Source organism: Gobio gobio (genome assembly GCF_949357685.1).
Source record: "Gobio gobio genome assembly, chromosome: 4".
Classification (NCBI taxonomy): domain Eukaryota; kingdom Metazoa; phylum Chordata; class Actinopteri; order Cypriniformes; family Gobionidae; genus Gobio; species Gobio gobio.
This window is the reverse complement of record NC_137100.1, coordinates 24,702,066-24,720,741: the sequence shown is the minus strand read 5'-3', so window position 1 is coordinate 24,720,741 and position 18,676 is coordinate 24,702,066. Positions and strand designations below refer to the sequence as shown.

Sequence of the window (18,676 nt, the reverse complement as noted above, 5' to 3'; positions counted from 1 at the left end):
ACTTGAGTACAAAAACATGAATTCAAATTTGACTTTTTCATTTGATCAAAGTCATGATGATCTTTTTTTTTTTTTGCCAGAACAGACCTCCATGAGATGCGTTTTTGTGGAAAACTGACTGGTTGCGGACATGATGATGCTCTGAATGGCAAAGGATCCGACAGGAAACCTTACATGAAGAAAATCGATAAGGAAAAGCATTAAAATACACATTGAATGCTTTAAAATACAATGAACCAATTGATACATTTGAGTAAAAAATACAACAACAAAAAAAACATTTAAAATCAATAAACCACCAACATAAGAAAATGCTTTTACATATTTATCAAGGTTTTTCTGCAGTCTTGGCATTAAAATGACTGAATTATGCTCTTATGATCACCAAGACTACACTATTTGATGAAAAATACATTAGGAACATTAATATTAATAAAGATTATTACAATTTAAATGAACTGTGATCTATTTTAATATAAATGTAAAATGTAATAAAAATTTAATGAAAGCAGCCATTACTCTAGTCTTCAGTTTCACATGATACTTCAGAAATCGTTCTAATATGCCAAAAGATTCATCATATTCATCGCGATTAATCGGATCCAAAATAAAAGTTTGTGTTTACATAATGTGTGTGTACTGAATATAATAATTATTATTATGTATATTTGAAAACACACACATACATGTATATATTTAAGAAATATTTGCATGTATATACTGTATATATATTTATATTATATATAAATATTTTAAATGTACATTTATGCACTTGGCAGACGCTTTTTTAAATCCAAAACGACTTACACATTTTACATTTTGTCAGTTCTTGCTTTCCCTGGTACTCATTTTTCTTAAATATATACATGCATGTGTGTGTATATATACATAATAACTTTACACAGTACACACACATGTATTTTAAACACAAACTTATATAATCTGGATGAACTGATTTCGTATTATATATATGTGTATAGACGCACAGAGGTAGCCTAATTCACACAATCTCTCTCTCTCTGTGTCTCTGTCGCTCTCTTTCTAGTAACTTCATTAATAACTACAGTAGAATGCTATCAACGGCTCAAGCCTCCGTTACCAGCTTTAAAATTACATTTTGGAACTAGCAAAAGAGCCGTTGGATGAGACGTGGAAGAAATAGTCCTACTCACAATAGCGATTTAAGTACAAAAACCGGACGAATCCCTTTAAATATATCATCGGATCGATGTCTTGAGGTGTGGTAACTATGGTGGTAAGCGTAGTATAAGCGGAATAATTGACTCCGGGCCGTTGAATTATTAGAAAAATAATGTACACCCGAGGTGTAACGGCCACTCCGCTTCGCGTCACCACCTCGGGTGTGCATTATATCAATTATTCCTTACATATACAGGGAGTGCAGAATTATTAGGCACGTTGATTTTCTGATCATATTTTTTTTCCAGGCACATTTGACCAATTCCAAACCACAGTAATCCTAATAACTACTATTGATTTAGTATTTAATAATGTATAAGTGATATGTAATTGTTCATGAAGGCTGGAAATGAAAATCACCTTATATTCAGGTGTGCAGAATTATTAGGCATGTTTTCTTTTACAGATAAATTGAGCCAAAAAAGAGATTAAACTCAGACTGAAAAGTCAAAAAGTATTAAATGCCCATGAGAAGGATGCAATACTAATGCAATACTAGACATTGCAGTTAAGGCGTGACCATTGGACAGTGAAATGCTCGTTGGGTCAGCAGGATCTGACAAAAACAGGTGGTGAAGAAAAGACACCTGTTAACTGCAAAAGAATTAAGAATTAAGGTGAAGAATTAAGGGTGAAACCATCAGGAACCCTTTAGTCTCCAGCGCCACCATTTTCCAGAGCTACAACCTACCTGGAGTCTCCAGAAGTGCAAGGTGTCAGGATCTCAGAGACTTCAGTTAGGTAAAGAATCCTAAAAAATGACCCCCACTAGATAAGAATCACAAGCTGAAGTGTTGTAAAATACATGAAGAAGGTTTTTTTATAGGCTTTATGGACAGATAGGTTGAGAATGACTCTTGAAGGACCAGCACCACATCCTCTAGTACCACTGTTTGAAGAATTCATCTTCCAGAATCTGGCAGTACGTTTTGGGAGTTCATTTTTAGTCCATCTCTGCAAAACGGATTTCAGGATGGACTAAAATGAACTCCCAAAACGTACTGCCAGATTCTGGAAGATGAATTCTTCAAACAGTGGTACTAGAGGATGTGGTGCTGGTCCTTTAAGAGTCACTCTCAACCTATAAAACCTATAAAGCCTATAAAAAAACCTTCTTCATGTATTTTACAACACTTCAGCTTATGATTCTTATTTAGTGGGGGTCATTTTTTAGGATTCTTTACCTAACTGAAGTCTCTGAGATCCTGACACCTTGCACTTCTGGAGACTCCAGGTAGGTTGCAGCTCTGGAAAATGGTGGCGCTGGAGACTAAAGGGTTCCTGATGGTTTCACCCTTAATTCTTCACCTTAATTCTTAATTCTTTTGCAGTTAACAGGTGTCTTTTCTCCGCCACATGTTTTTGTCTGACCCTGCTGACCCAACGAGCATTTCACTGTCCAATGGTCATGCCTTAACTGCAATGTCTAGTATTGCATTAGTATTGCATCCTTCTCATGGGCATTTAATACTTTTTGACTTTTCAGTCTGAGTTAAATCTCTTTTTTGGCTCAATTTATCTGTAAAAGAAAACATGCCTAATAATTCTGCACACCTGAATATAAGGTGATTTTCATTTCCAGCCTTCATGAACAATTATATATCACTTATACATTATTAAATACTAAATCAATAGTAGTTATTAGGATTACTGTGGTTTGGAATTGGTCAAATGTGCCTGGAAAAAAATTATGATCAGAAAATCAACGTGCCTAATAATTCTGCACTCCCTGTATATATCTAGAGTGTTTATATCTAGGTTTCTATATCAGGACTTAAAACATATTATTATTGTTATATTATGTATGTTACTGTTATTATGCACATCAGTGTATGCACATGCATGTAAAGACTAAAAGGTGTAATGATATTTACATTGAATGTGTGTGGATTCAAAATGTTGGCAAAAAAACTAATATTTAAGTAACTCTCCTCCTCCAGGGGTTCTTTGATTCTTTAAATATGAAAAATTCACCACTCACTTTTGAGTGATTTTTTCCCAGTTCTCCTTCAAAAAATCCCAAGCGTAGAGGTACCCAGCAAAGTTCTTGCAAATTGTGTGGATCACCAAAGGAAACTCTTGAGTTTGAATCTCACTTCCATCAAGACTTTTCTGTAGAATCCTAAAATTGAAAACCAAGTCAAATTTAGTATTGCATGTGCCGACAGCTCAAAAGAATTTTCCTTCCAACAGAACATGACGCCCAGACTTACCAAATGATTTTCCGTACGTCCTGAGTGCTGGCCAAAGCTTCCAGTGTCTTGCGCTTCTCTGAGTCATAGATGGAGTGTTTATATGAGTTTAGAAGCACATCCCATCCGTCATCTGTTAGGGCAGCAACTTTGAAGACTGTTCTCATGAGATCACTGGGAATCCTAAAACAACAAAGCATATCACAAGTAAAGAAAAAACTGCAGTGAGAGGTACAAGAGTCAAGGACTTTTCTTGTCTTTTACTTTTTTTTGCTAATCACAAGACTAGCTATTAGTTAATGAAGAGCAATTCAAATAATTCAGTTAAGGGTAATGGGTCAATCACTACTCAAACTTACTGAAAAGTCTTGTTGGAATTGACCCACTGATCAAACAGATGTTTGGCCTGTGTTGTGCAGTTGAGTCTGTTGAGGGAACATGCCATCTCCAGCAGGGCAGAGCGAAGCGTCATCTTCGACACAGAAATTTCCAGTTTCCATGACTGACTCTCCATCAAACTTCCAAAATGGTCGTCAATGTAACTCTGCAAAGATTGAAGTCAAACAAGTTTTAGAACTAAATACGTTGTCCTATGATGAAATAAAGAGAGACATTAGAATACAACAGCTGCGCAAGATGTTGTAGATGAGGTTGTTTCCTACCGTCATTCGAGAGGCCAAGTTCAACTCTGATCTTTTGTCCAGCAACCTGTAAATCTGACCAAGCTGAGAGAGAGCTTCAGTCAGAGGAGCCGTCTCGGTCTCATTTCTGATGTACTCCATTAGGTTTAAGACCTGCCTGAAGGACACCTTGCCCAATCTGGAGGACAGATGAAGCATAATTAAGCATCCCAAACACACTTCAGAAAACCTGGCAATATTCTTTATTTTCACTTATTTTAATTTTCACTATTTACAGGCATGTACATGACTGCTCAAAAGTTTTGGGTTAGTAAGATTTTTTTTAAAAAGGACTCAAGCAGCACACCCGTTTTCAACACGGACAATAATAAATGTTTCTTGACCATCAAATCATAATTTTATAATGATATCTGAAGGATCATGTGACACTGAAGACCGGAGTAATGGCTGCTATAAAGCCAGCTTTGTCATCATAGGAATAAATGACATTTTAACCCTTGTGCTGTTTAAAACCCTGTAACACCTTTGATGTTCCCGGTCTGATGACCGGCCTTTTAAGAATTGATTGCAAATCGCTCATTATGCTACATTATTACATATTGGATTCAATCGTATTGTCAACATGTTCTCTTTCAATACAGTGGCGCAGTTATGACGTACAGGTACGAACCCGGAAGTCTAATTCGCTGCTGGTTTCTTCGAGATTATCCTATGGGGTTTTATAATCTTTTTTTTTTCTTCTTCAATATATGAATAAACACAACTTGATGATACTTATGGGTGTGTGTAATTTACGTTGCAGAACAAAATGTCCAAGTAATGTCTAGTAATGTTTACCACAGGCTTTATTTTACACATATCTCGAAAAATTTAAAAACATTATAAAACCTCATATAAAAATCTCAAATTAGGGTAACACTTTACAATAAGGTTCATTAAGTTAACTACATTAGTTAACATGAACTAATAATGAACTGCACTTATAAAGCATTTTTTTAAATCTTTGTTATTGTTAATTCTAACATTTACTAATGCTTTATTAAAATCTTAACATTAGTTAATGCACTGTGAACTAACATGAACAACATATGAACAGCTATATTTTTATTAACCAACATTAACAAAGATTAACAAATACAGTAACAAATGTACTGCTCATGGTTAGTTTATGTTAGTTAATACATTAACAAATGAAACCTTATTTGTAACCTTATGTACCCTTTTTTAAATTGTAATAATATTTCAACTATATTACTGTATTTTTGATCAAATGGATTTAACTTTGATGAGCATAATAGACATACAAATCTTACCGACCTAACACTTTTGAATGGTAGTGTATTTCAAAAGAAAGAAATTAAAAAGGACAAATCATTTAATGTTAAACTGTAGAAAATATTCTGGAATATATTAAAAAATATATACATATTGCATACTGGTTTTGATGGGTTTTACAATATTATCATATCACTGAAATGTTCTCTTATGTACAACACTTTTCTCTATTTTTATCAAATTACTAAAAATGTGTGTATTATTTTTTGTGAGACTGCAATTTCAAATAGCAAATGTATCTAATAAAAATGTTATAGCTAAATCACAACAAGAAAAACTATTGATAACTAATAATGGTAACACTTTACAATAAGGTTGCATTAGTTAACATTAGTTAAAGCTACACTGTGTAACTTTTTTAGTTTATTCTTAGCTAAAAACACTTAGTTCTTTCAAAAATATATGTGCTCATTAATGTATATTTACTTCTTTCAAGTAATAAAGTATTCTCGTAAGTTTATAATATGCCATTGAAAATCCATACGGGTAAGGGGTTCGAATGCGGGTCGCCATGTTGCCCCTCCATCTTGAAAGTACATTAGCCAAAGAGGGACATACCCGTAAATTCAAGCTTCGCCTTTCGCGTTTTAACACTCAACGGCACCGTGTCGAATGTGGACGAGGTCGAACTGGAAGCCATATTAATCTTGGACTAAATCGGCCACCGTAGAAGTTAAAACGAAATCGGAATTGAGAGGAAGAGAAACTAATATTCACTGGATGGTCATATACCTTTTAACCGCTAGATGGGGGAAAATATCACACAGTGTAGCTTTAATGCATTAGTTAACATGAACTAACCATGAACAACACCTTTGTTCAGCATTAGTTAATCTTTGTTAATGTTAGTTAATAAAAATACAGCTGTTCATGGTTTGTTAATGTTAGTTCACAGTGCATTAACTAATGTTAACAAGATTTTAATAACGCATTAGTAAATGTTGAAGTTAACATTAACAAAGATAAATAAATGCTTTATTAATGCAATTCATTATTAGTTCATGTAAGCTAATGTAGTTAACTAATGTTAACTAACGAACCTTATTGTAAAGTGTTACCCTAATAATAAATGAATGATTCCCTGGTAATGTCAGGTTTTCATTGATTGTGGGAATCCTGTGGCATCAGCTCTTTAAAGTCTTGTCTAATAACTTTAACCTTTCATTTAAAATAAGATCTACCTGGAGAGAGCAAAGAGGTTATTGATGAGAGCTGCTCTGTCTTCATAGGGGAGGACATTCACGTCCACATTCAAAGCATCAATCAAGGCCCTCCATCCCTCCACATCATAATGCACTATGTAGAAGCCATCACTCCTGAAGTTGAACTTCAACCACTTCACCGGACCTGGAAGCTTTAATATGGCTGGAAAAGATTTAAAGCATCAAACAGAATATCATCATTTCCAGTAGTTGGAATCATCCGTCTATGTCAGTACACTCGGTCCTGAGGACAATACTCACCTGTTTTGTCCTTGAGATGAAACACTTGCTTGCAGGAGCTGAGAACACTACAGCTGTCGTTCACAAATGTCAGAGGAATATGCCACAAGCTGTTATAGATAACACAAAAGACAATCAATTAACATTAAACATTAAGTGAGGCAGACTTCACGTAAAGCTTGCTGTTTTAATAGATCAATATAACGTGTGACATATACACCAGTTTAAACGTTTTTGGAAGAAGTCTCTAATGCTGATCAAAAATACAGTAAAAACAGTATTCTTAAATATTAAATATAAGATATTTAAAATAACTGCTTTCTATATTAATATGTTTTAAAACATCATTTATTCCTGTGATGTCAAAGCTGAATTTTCAGCAGCCATTACATCCGTGGCCAAAAGTATTGGCAGTGACATACATTTTGTGTTTCACAAAGTTTGCTGCTTCAGTATTTTTAGGTTATATTTTCCCGTTTCAATGGTATATGTATGGAAAATAATGATAATAAGCCTTTCATAAGAGTGATTTCCCCTGACTAGTACTTCCCATGTGCTAGTGATATGATTAGTGAAATGATATTAGCTGGTCATTTTGAAGCTTGTTGCAATTATTTAAAATGCATTTGCACAATAAATCACTCTGCACAATAATCTAGAAACAATGCGAATCAACACCAAAACAACTAATGCAGAAAACTTTGCCAAACACAAAATGTATGTCACTGCTAATACTTTTGGCCACAGCTGTGCTCCAAGTCTTCAGTGTCACATGATCATTCACATTGAAATAGAAAATGTCTTAACTGACACTTTTGATCAATTGAACTCAATTTAACTTGCAGAATAAAAGTATTATTAATAACTAATCTTACTGAGCTCAAACTTTTATATGGTAGGGTATACAAACCTTTTACAGACAACCTTTAAAGTGGAAATTCAAGTACCATATTTTCCAGAATATAAATCATGTTTTTTATCATCTGAAACATGCTGTGACTTTTATTTATAAACCAAGTATATTTGTTTATAGTGTCTTTAAATGTTTGTAAACATTCTGTTTTATTTCTGAAAGTAATAACAAAAAATTATCCCCACACCGATGCAATCTTAGTTTATTCTTAAGGGTTAGTTCGGCCAAAAATGAAAATTCTGTCATCATTTACTCACCCTCACGTTGTTGCAAATCACACATTATGATATTTTTTATGAAATCTGAGTGATTTCTGTTCCTCTATTGACAGTACCACCACTTTAAAGTTCATAAAGAGGTAATAAAACTAATCCATATGAATTGAGCGGTTTAGTCCAAATTTTCTGAAGAGACTTGATCGCTTGATATAATGAACAGATTGAATTTAGGCTTTTATTCACATATAAGCATCATGAACCCACACATTAGTTGCGGTAAACAAAAGCTCAAGCATGTTCGCATGACGTTCAAGAACCAATGAGGTTCATTCTCGTGTATTACACAGCACGTTTGAGCTTCCGCAAGAACCAATGAGGTTCATTCTCGTGTGTTACGCAGCACGTTTGAGCTTCCACAAGAACCAATGAGGTTTATTCTCGTGTATTACACGTGCTGTGTAATACACGAGAATAAACCTCAGTTTGATCTTCCACAAGAACCAATGAGGTTCATTCTCGTGTGTTACACAGCACGTTTGATCTTCCACAAGAACCAATGAGGTTCATTCTCGTGTGTTACACAGCACGTTTGAGCTTCCGCAAGAACCAATGAGGTTCATTCTCGTGTGTTACACAGCACGTTTGATCTTCCACAAGAACCAATGAGGTTCATTCTCGTGTGTTACACAGCATGTTTGATCTTCCACAAGAACCAATGAGGTTCATTCTCGTGTGTTACACAGCACGTTTGAGCTTCCACAAGAACCAATGAGGTTCATTCTCGTGTGTGACACAGCACGTTTGAGCTTCCGCAAGAACCAATGAGGTTCATTCTCGTGTGTGACACAGCACGTTTGAGCTTCCGCAAGAACCAATGAGGTTCATTCTCGTGTGTTGCACAGCACGTTTGAGCTTCCGCAAGAACCAATGAGGTTCATTCTCGTGTGTTACACAGCACGTTTGAGCTTCCACAAGAACCAATGAGGTTCATTCTCGTGTGTTACACAGCACGTTTGAGCTTCCGCAAGAACCAATGAGGTTCATTCTCGTGTGTTACACAGCATGTTTGAGCTTCCACAAGAACCAATGAGGTTCATTCTCGTGTGTTACACAGCACGTTTGAGCTTCCGCAAGAACCAATGAGGTTCATTCTCGTGTGTTACACAGCACATTTGAGCTTCCGCAAGAACCAATGAGGTTTATTCTTGTGTGTTACGCAGCACGTTTGAGCTTCCACAAGAACCAATGAGGTTCATTCTCGTGTGTTACACAGCACGTTTGAGCTTCCACAAGAACCAACGAGGTTCATTCTCGTGTGTTACACAGAACGTTTGAGCTTCCACAAGAACCAATGAGGTTCATTCTCGTGTGTTACAGAGCACGTTTGAGCTTCCGCAAGAACCAATGAGGTTCATTCTCGTGTGTTACAGAGCACGTTTGAGCTTCCGCAAGAACCAATGAGGTTCATTCTCGTGTGTTACACAGCATGTTTGAGCTTCCGCAAGAACCAATGAGGTTTATTCTTGCGTGTTACGCAGCACGTTTGAGCTTCCGCAAGAACCAATGAGGTTTATTCTCGCAAGTCAAGTAGGTTTGGTTGAGCTTCTGTTTATGTTCGCTGATCAATGTTTATATGTGAATAAAAGCCTAAATTAAATCTGTTTATCATAAAAAGTGATTGTGTCTCATCAGAAAATTCATCGCTCTATTCATATGGATTAGTTTTACAATCTCTTTATGAACTTTGTGAAGCATCAAACAAAGTGGTAGTTGCGTAGCTGTCAATGGAGGGTACAGAACTGGCTCAGATTTTATTAAAAATATCTTCATTTGTGTTCCAAAGATGAATGAAAGTTTTGGAACAACACAAGGGTGAGTAAATGATGACAGAATTTTCATTTTCGGATGAACTAACCCTTTAATAACATAATTTTAACTGATAGTCAAGTGCAAATTATTTTCCGGATACCTAAAGTAGCAAAAAGAGTCTAAAAAACATTACTAAGCAACAGCAAACAGATCTCAACCTAATTCATTATAATACATTTTTAGATCAATGTCCACAGTGGCAGATAAAATCCTCTACCTGTTGTCTGTGCAGTTTTCAGCATTCAGAAGGAAATGTTCTTGCGACAATGTCACTTGAGTGCCATTCCTCTTCACTGTGACCAGAGGAAAGCCCTTATGAACAGTCCAGGTGTTCATCATCTCCGATACACTTACATTTTGTTTGCTCACCTATGGAGAACATGGATGGCAGTGCATGCTAATAAAAACATAGGTCAGATGTCAGCTCAGTTGCTTTTCCATTAAGTAAAGGTGCACATTGCTCAATGTTGTAACTTTATGCATGACACAAAAAAAATTATTTGCTTTGTTATCGTAAATGTTGAAAGGCAATCACTGTTCAGACATTTTAAATTCAATCTAGTAAAAAAAGGTCTGACCTGGGAAAGACTGTTCCATAAATCTTCACTTTCTGTGTTTGATCGGTTATACTTTTGTAAGTACTCAATCACTCCTTTTCGAAACTCCCCATCTTTGAGTGTTGCATTGAGCATCAGCAGTATTGAAGCACCCTTGCATGAAAAGGCAGTTCAAAAAACAAGTTATGAGAATACACAATCAAATGACAAATGATTACACTGTGCCAGTTTTCAAAAAGAGGGTTAATTAAAGCAACTTCACAAGCAACAGGTAATGTATGATATACCTTCTCATAAGACACTGAGTCAAACATCTCTTCCACCTGCTCTGGGGTGCTCACGAGAGTAGATACTGGGTGGGACGAGTTCAATGCATCTTTGGCCAGTGCTTTAAATCGAACATTTAAGAATTCAGTGTCCTGGAAATGAAAGACACCAGGTTAAATATAGACATTTTAAATGACACGCATTCAAACAACAACAACAACAAAAAAACATACTGAAAGAAACAAAAGGAATAAAAAAAGGTACTAACTCTTTAAGGGATAGTTCACACAAAAATGAAAATTCTGTCATTAATTACTCACCCTCATGTTCATGGTCCTTCGTTCATCTTTGGTGAACACAAATGAAGATATTTTTGATGAAATCCGAGAACTCTCTGACCCCCCATAGACAGCAATGTAATTAACACTTTTAAGGGACAAAAATGTAGTAAAGACATCGTTAAAATACTCCGGGCCCTATCTTGCACCCAGCGCAATTGACTTTGTACACCGACGCATGTGTCATTCCTATTTTGCACCCGCGCAAAGCGCGCTTTTCCCTCCACAGAAGCACGTCGCTAAACTAGTGAATGAACTTGCGCTACCTGGGCGGTTCAGCGCAAAAAAGGAGGCGTGTTCCGGCGCAAACAATCCCTGGTGCTATTTTGCTGTTCCATTAAACAATTGCGCCACTGACCAGAAAAAACCTAGTCTAAAGTCAGTGGCGCGTTGCCCGTTGTTCATTATGCTATTTTAAGGGCGCATGCTTGACCATAATGTATAGCGTGCACAACGCGCATACACTTTGCTCATGTAATCTACACAGATGCAACAGTTATTTTTGCAAATCATAAATTGTTACACTAAAAAAATATTAACACATGAGATGACGGAAATCATTGTGGTGTGCCACGAAGATGTGAAAAAATAGGCATAAATCTAGCTTACAAATGATTCAGGCTAATTGTAATAATTAAGGATAAGACCTGTTTGCCCAATAGTGGCAAGACATATATGTATATAAGGACATCTGACAAATTGGTTTGTCCGTCAAGAACCAGGAAAAAAAATCGACTGAAAAACTGAAAAAACTGAAAGAAAAAAAAGACTGTGAAATCACCTTTACCATAATGTACAACATTACAACTTCACTTCTCTGTCTTTCACTGCTCTACAAGAACATCAGTCTCCTCGGCTGTGAACCGCTCCTGGCGTGCGCCTGGTAAATACGCCATAATAATAGCAATCCATAATGGAACTTGCGCACCTGCTTTTAAAGGGAATGTTGGATGACGCTCGGATTGGTTTATTCACGTTACGCCCAAACCACACCTATGAATAATGAAGCTACTTCAGACCAACCCATTTTAGATTTGCGCCGGGCGCAAGAGCCATTTATCCCGCCGGGAAAATAGCAACAGCGCCGAGACCCGCCCACAAAGTTACTTGCGGTTCGCGCTTTGACACTTGCGTTTCAGATCGTTAAAATAGGGCCCTCCATGTGACTACAGTGGTTCAACTTTAATTTTATGAAGCGACGAGAATACTTTTTGAGCGCAAAAAACCATCAAAAATAATGACTTTATTCAACAATTTCTTCTAGCCTCTGTCAGACTCTTACGCTGTTGACGTAGTGTAAACAGAGTGCTTCCTAGTTCTACAGCAGAACGACTTGTGCACATGCATCGTGGTGCTCACGTGAACAGCGTCAGCCAATGGTAAGCCGGTGTTCTGGAAGCTCTGCACTGTTTACACTAAGTCAACAGCATAAGAGTCTGACACAGACTAGAAGAAATTGTTGAATAAAGTCATTATTTTTGCGCTCAAAAAGTATTCTTGTCGCTTCATAAAATTATGTTTGAACCACTGTAGTCTCATGGATGATTTGAACAATGTCTTTACTACCTTTCTGGACCTTGAATGTGTTCATTATGCTGCTGTCTATGGAGGGTTCAGGGAGCTCTCAGATTTCATCAAAAAATACCTTAATTTGTGTTCAGAAGATGAACGATGGTCTTATGGGTTTGGAACGACATGAGGGTGAGTAATTAATGACATAATTTAAATTCTTTGGTGAACTAACCCTTAAATATAGTCTTAAACTTACTATGTCAAGGTCTGGGAACACAGTGTCAATCGACAAGTACTGCATGTAGGTTGCAAATCCTTCATTCAGCCAAAGATCATTCCACCATCTCATAGTGACCAGATTTCCAAACCACTGAAGAGAAAAGCAACATATAATGTGACTCTCCTTTTCTTTTTATTAGAATTGAAAGACTTAATTTCAGATTTATAATTTGTATTTGTATTTGTATTGTCATTTTCTGGGCCCAAGAATTTGGGGAGATCTTAGTGAAGCTGAAATAGGTCCACAATGTAATCAAAGGTGGGTGTAAACAATACTACCTTGTAAAGTAGCTACCAACTCAGACATTTCTATCATGTGTTTTGTAAAACAGTGTTTCTAAACTGGTGGGTCACAACCCAAAAGTGGGCCGCATAACCATTTTGAGTGGGTTGCGGAGTGTGCAGTCAAAGAAACAACATCAAACGTAATTCTACGTTTTTCTGATCCAAGACTTTTATTTCGAAAGACTTTCATGAAAGCCATTGACACTTCTGTCAGATGCAGTTTAAGTAAACAGTGCCTGAGAAAAATGCGTTGTAGTGATTCAGTATCTGCGGTCAGATTAAATGTTGTCAGGCTATATGTCAGTGTTGTTATTCTAACGTTCTTTTCGTAACTTGTTACAAAATAAAAAGTCTCTCACCTCAGAAAAGCGAACTTTCCTGTCCTGTCAGCCCTTATTCTGTGCTCGTAGCACATACTCTTCAATTGCACATGCAAATGCGGCGGCGTGCGCTGTATATCACTTCATTACAAATAAAGCGCAAAAGAAATTATGATCATGCAACGTCGTAGTTATGTTGTCAATTGGCAAGTCGTGAAATTACCAAAAAGTATCAAAAAATTATGTAACTTGTGTATTTACCATGGTAACAGTTGTTTCAGTAACCACAAAATGCCACTTTATTCACACATTTTAAATGACTGTGGTGGCTCAAACTAACTTATTAACTTTATTGTATTAACAAAAACTAGTTTTGGACTGCTAATTAATAGCATTACCTTACACTGTTTATTCATCAGTATTAGTCATATTCTTACAATTTTTAGTTTGTTAAGTGGGACTAGTGTTTGTGTGTGTGTCAACCATTTTTGTGAAATAAATTTGATTGGTTTTTAAAAGCAAATTTATTATAATCTTTATTGGCTAATTCTATTATCAATTTTTTTATAACTAGATCAGTTAGGTCAAATTGCTAAAAAAAATGTGGTCGTGGCTTAACGGCACGGCAAACGTTTTTTTCTCTCCTCTGTACAGATGAAAACTAGCCTGAATGCCAGTCGAACTTAGCCCCGCCCACAACATTTGAGGTCGGGAAGTTCGGTCTGGACTTGATCCATTGTGGAGCAACTATGCTCGAACCAGAGCTGTTTGGACCAATCAAATTGTCAGGGCGGGCTTTATACGATGATGGACAGATGATCAACAGTAACGTAATCATCCAAGTCACCAAAGAGCGCTTGGGTTGAATTCGTTCAAATCCTAAACGGAGAACTTGTTCGTATATGCATTCATCTTTACTATTTCTCTCAAAAATGATGATCGTGTTGGTAAGTACTCTGTGTATCCTTAAATTATTTTTACAACACCAGCAAAGCTCGTTTACACTCATCTTGTTCTTCCAGCATGTGTGCAGTTGAGTTCTGTTGACAACTATGCATTGCTCAACATACGTCACTTACTCCGTTGCTCTGATTGGTTGTAGGTCTATCCAATTGAGTGCAGAGGCATTTTCCTGGTTCGGTTGAAACGCCCCATAATCACAGCCCAATGGAGCAGTATCAGACTCATATTCTGTCTAGAATCTAGAGTATGACGACGTCAGGCTAGGGATGGGCATTTTTGTCAATTTCTCATTTCGATCATCGATAGGTCTCAAAAACGAGTACTCGGGGGCGGGGCATGTGCAGGGGGCGGGGCATGTCCGTCATTGAGATAATGAAAATACTGTTATGAAAATGGTTGTTGACAAATACAAACGTAACATGAAAACAGGTACATATAAAACAAAAAATAACTGCTAGATTATGATGCATAAATGTCTTTGAAAAAGAAACATCTTTATAAAATGACCACCTCAAATAACCACGTCAATAATATCGAGCATTGCATGCATTTGAGCTGAAACTGTGAAATAACACCACCTTGCAGAGCTTGCTAGCTGGTTAATAAACTCAACCAAACGCACCCTATATCAGATTAATATGAACCTATTACAACTTAAATCAACACAAAATGACGTGAATGCGCACGTGAACTTCAGCGTGCTAGATTTTACAGGCTTTAACGGAACATTTTGAATGCGCTCGAACCCTTAAAGGGTTAGTTCACCCAAAAATGAAAATTCCGTCATTAATTACTCACCCTCATGTCGTTCGACACCCGTAAGTCCTCCGTTCATATTCGGAACACAAATGAAGATATTTTTGTTGAAAGCTGATGGCTGAGAAAGGCTTCAGACAGGCCTCCATTGGCATTCAGTACATTAATACTCCCAAGACCCAGAAAAGGCACTTAAAACGTCGTTACAAAGTCCATCTCACCACAGTGACTCTACAATCATTTTACGATGCAACGACAATAGTTTTTGTGCGCAAAAAAAAATCAAAATAACACCTTTATCCAACTTGTTATTGCCTTCCGTGTGTGCCTCCACGACGCATGCGCGAGAATATGACGTAGCGCCGGGGTTCGGGAATCCATGAAATGCACACATAAGCCCCATTTTGAGAACTACGCCGAGACCTAAAGCATGATCAATGTAGAATCCCACAGCTAAGACACGCGCGTCTTCCTCTGCTTGTCAACAAATCGCTTCTGGGTCATCTGTCCGAACGCCGGATCTGTGTCATATTCTCGCACATGCGTCGTGGAGGCACACACGGAAGGCAATAACAAGTTGGATAAAGGTGTTATTTTGATTTTTTTTTTGCGCACAAAAACTATTTTCGTCGCATCGTAAAATGATTGTAGAGTCACTGTGGTGAGATGGACTTTGTAACGACGTTTTAAGTGCCTTTTCTGGGTCTTGGGAGTATTAATGTACTGAATGCCAATGGAGGCCTGTCTGAAGCCTTTCTCAGCCATCAGCTTTCAACAAAAATATCTTCATTTGTGTTCCGAATATGAACGGAGGTCTTACGGGTGTCGAACGACATAAGGGTGAGTAATTAATGACAGAATTTTCATTTTTGGGTGAACTAACCCTTTAACAACGCTGATACACAGACAACGAAAGCACACAGAAACAACATTTTATTAAAATCGTTTTCTCCCCTATAATGCTATGACAAATTGACTCTACACATCATGCACTTCATTTTATTATTCATGATCGAAGTGTTTGCAGACATCAATGCGCGTTTTCGAACTCATAACGAAAAACAACTAGTCTACTGTTAAAAAAATACGAGAACAGTAGCCTATAGCACTGCTGCATTACTAATATCAATGATTCTGAGAAAGAAATAGCCTATCTAAAAAGAATATGACCGTCTCTAACCCATAATGTCGAGCATTAATGCATTTGAGCTGAAACTGAAGAGAATGAACAACAGACGGTATAACGGCAGCGCTTTGCTAGCTTATTAAGCTCAACCAAACGCGTTTTATATTAGATTAATCAGATATAGACAACATAAAAGTAATCATACTTTTTTGCATCTGCAGAAAAGGACGCGAATGCGCACATGAACTTCACGCGCTAGTCTGAGTGTTCTCGCTAGTTTCTCCGTGGATCAGCTGATCCACGGGGAAGCACAGAGAATTTACAGCATTCTATTTCCATCGTGTTCTCGTTATAATGCTATGTAGGCTATGACAGATTGGCGCTGCACATCTTGCACTAAACATTTCATGATCACAGTGATTCCAGACATCACTGCAGTGCGCGCCTCAGTTTCACTTTATTTTGCCGCGGTCTGGAGGCGTGCTAGCCTGGGAAAACCCAGACCACTTCCGGCAAATTTAGATTTGCTCTGCAAGTAGTCTGGCAAAGAGTCCATTCAAACCCATTTCTAAACCCTAGATATCGCGGCACCAATTAGAAACGTTGGGGCGGGCTTTACACGATGACGACAGCGCAGCGACGTTGAAGCTAGAGGTGTGCGATACCGCTAGATTTGGTATCGATCCGATACCAAGTAAATACAGGGCCAGTATCGCCGATACCGATACCAATATCGATACTTTTTAATAATCAAGGTGGATGTGTCTTCAACCTAAATCTAAATGAATTTTCATGACTTTTAATTTGTTTTTGTGATTTGCATTTTGGGTTATTAATCAGTACTACAAAAGCTTTTGTTCAGAAACAACTTTTGGTTACTTCTGTTTTATTTAAATAAACAAAGTTACAAAATGATTACTTCACAAATATAAAAACAAATTCTCTTTTCAAGTAGCATGTTAACAAAAAATGTTTCTCCTCTTTAGTGCACTTCTTTTCAGGATTTTTTTCTTAAATAAACAAAGTCACAAAGTTTTACATACAACGCTCCTCTTTCTCTCTGCTGCCATTCTCCGCCTCTGACTGACTGCTGTTAGAAATGCGCGGCTGAGCGGCGCGCGCGCCTGACTGCTGGTGGTAGCGCTAGTGGTGAGTCACGTGACGGTACAACACAGGAGAGGGGGAGGAGAGCAGTGTCGAGCACGAGCAGCATTCTTGAGAGCTTGCTCTGCCCTGTGACAGCAGCAGCATTTTGACAAACACGGCCAGGTCGCAAAACGAGAGAAACTGAAACTTAAGTATCGATATTTTCACGTTGGTATCAATCAATACCGATACCAACGTTAGTATCGATATTATCGATATTAGTATCGATCTGCCCACCTCTAGTTGAAGCAGATTTGCAGCTGCTGTGGAGCATCACTCGTTCGAATCAGCCATCGCGTCTGTTTTAAGCGATTTAAACTTATTTTCGTTAAAACCCGAGCAAAGAACAACACTCGAAGCCTTTATATCTAAAAAAGATGTTATCGCTGTCTTACCGACTGGATTCGGCAAAAGTCGTGTGGAAAAACGAATGGGTCTTAGCGAGAGTCCTCTGGTAGTGTTAATGTTTTACAAAATATAGTTTTAAGTCCTTTTCAGGAGTAAATGAAGTTGTTTAAAGCTCAAATCTGTGGTTTATTCATAAAGAGAGCGCCTTTTTTTAAAAAATTTGATCTGCCATTTTCGGAGTTCTGAGTTCCAGTGGTTCAGCGGCGCTCAATCGATCATTGAGCCCGCCGAGAGGCGCCTTTCCTCGGCCAGTCCTTCTGCCGTCTGCCGCTTGCTCTGATGTCTCTGTAGTGGTTAAACCATCTCGTTTTGTGTAGATCTAACGGCTGATCTTTGCTCTCATTAATCTATAATTTGTTCCTAGACAGATCGTTTTGTCTGAGGGCAAAGTGAAGTTTCATAACTTTATATTTTTAAGATATTAAACTTTACCGTTGTAGTCTCCTGGCGCTGACTTTGACTGAATTGCTTTATTTATTGTATAGCTTCTTATACCTTTTACTTATACTTTTATAATTGCTATTGATGATCACACATAAACTGACATTTAACAAAAAGAGACTGGGTTGTGTTTTGTGTCATATTTAATTTATTACAGTGATAATCATAGCCTATATTATGTGTGTTTTTTTTAATGTAAACGAAAAGAGGCTGGGTTTTTTAGAATTCGTTTTGTTATAAACATGCATTGAAGATAATATGCATTGCCTGCACTACATATACAAATATATACTGAGTGATACTGTCAAGAGCATTGTAGGCGGACTAGTGTCCTCCCGTCCTCGGGAGTTCATTCTCCGGAGTCAAACTTGGTAAGTCACGGACGCAAGTCAGAAGTTCGCGTACGAAATATGTCAAAACACCACTGCCTCATTTCATAAAAAAATTAAAATAAAACACCCTGCCTCT

The 18,676-nt window shown here is 37.4% G+C and overlaps 1 protein-coding gene across 2 annotated transcripts in view; it reads right to left on the bottom strand.

The window, feature by feature from the left end:
* The window catches only part of lnpep (leucyl/cystinyl aminopeptidase), a 33,511-nt gene that overhangs the window by 2,773 nt on the left and 12,062 nt on the right, over positions 1-18,676 (bottom strand). For both annotated transcript variants that reach the window (XM_079815513.1, XM_079815514.1), the window contains exons 7-17: positions 12,741-12,854; positions 10,655-10,786; positions 10,389-10,520; positions 10,028-10,179; positions 6,832-6,920; positions 6,550-6,733; positions 4,055-4,211; positions 3,752-3,936; positions 3,414-3,575; positions 3,182-3,322; positions 88-169 (exon numbers count right to left, since the gene is read on the bottom strand). In XM_079815513.1, coding sequence (XP_079671639.1) covers positions 88-169; positions 3,182-3,322; positions 3,414-3,575; positions 3,752-3,936; positions 4,055-4,211; positions 6,550-6,733; positions 6,832-6,920; positions 10,028-10,179; positions 10,389-10,520; positions 10,655-10,786; positions 12,741-12,854 — 1,530 coding nt within the window. The remainder of the gene's footprint in view (positions 1-87; positions 170-3,181; positions 3,323-3,413; positions 3,576-3,751; positions 3,937-4,054; positions 4,212-6,549; positions 6,734-6,831; positions 6,921-10,027; positions 10,180-10,388; positions 10,521-10,654; positions 10,787-12,740; positions 12,855-18,676) is intronic.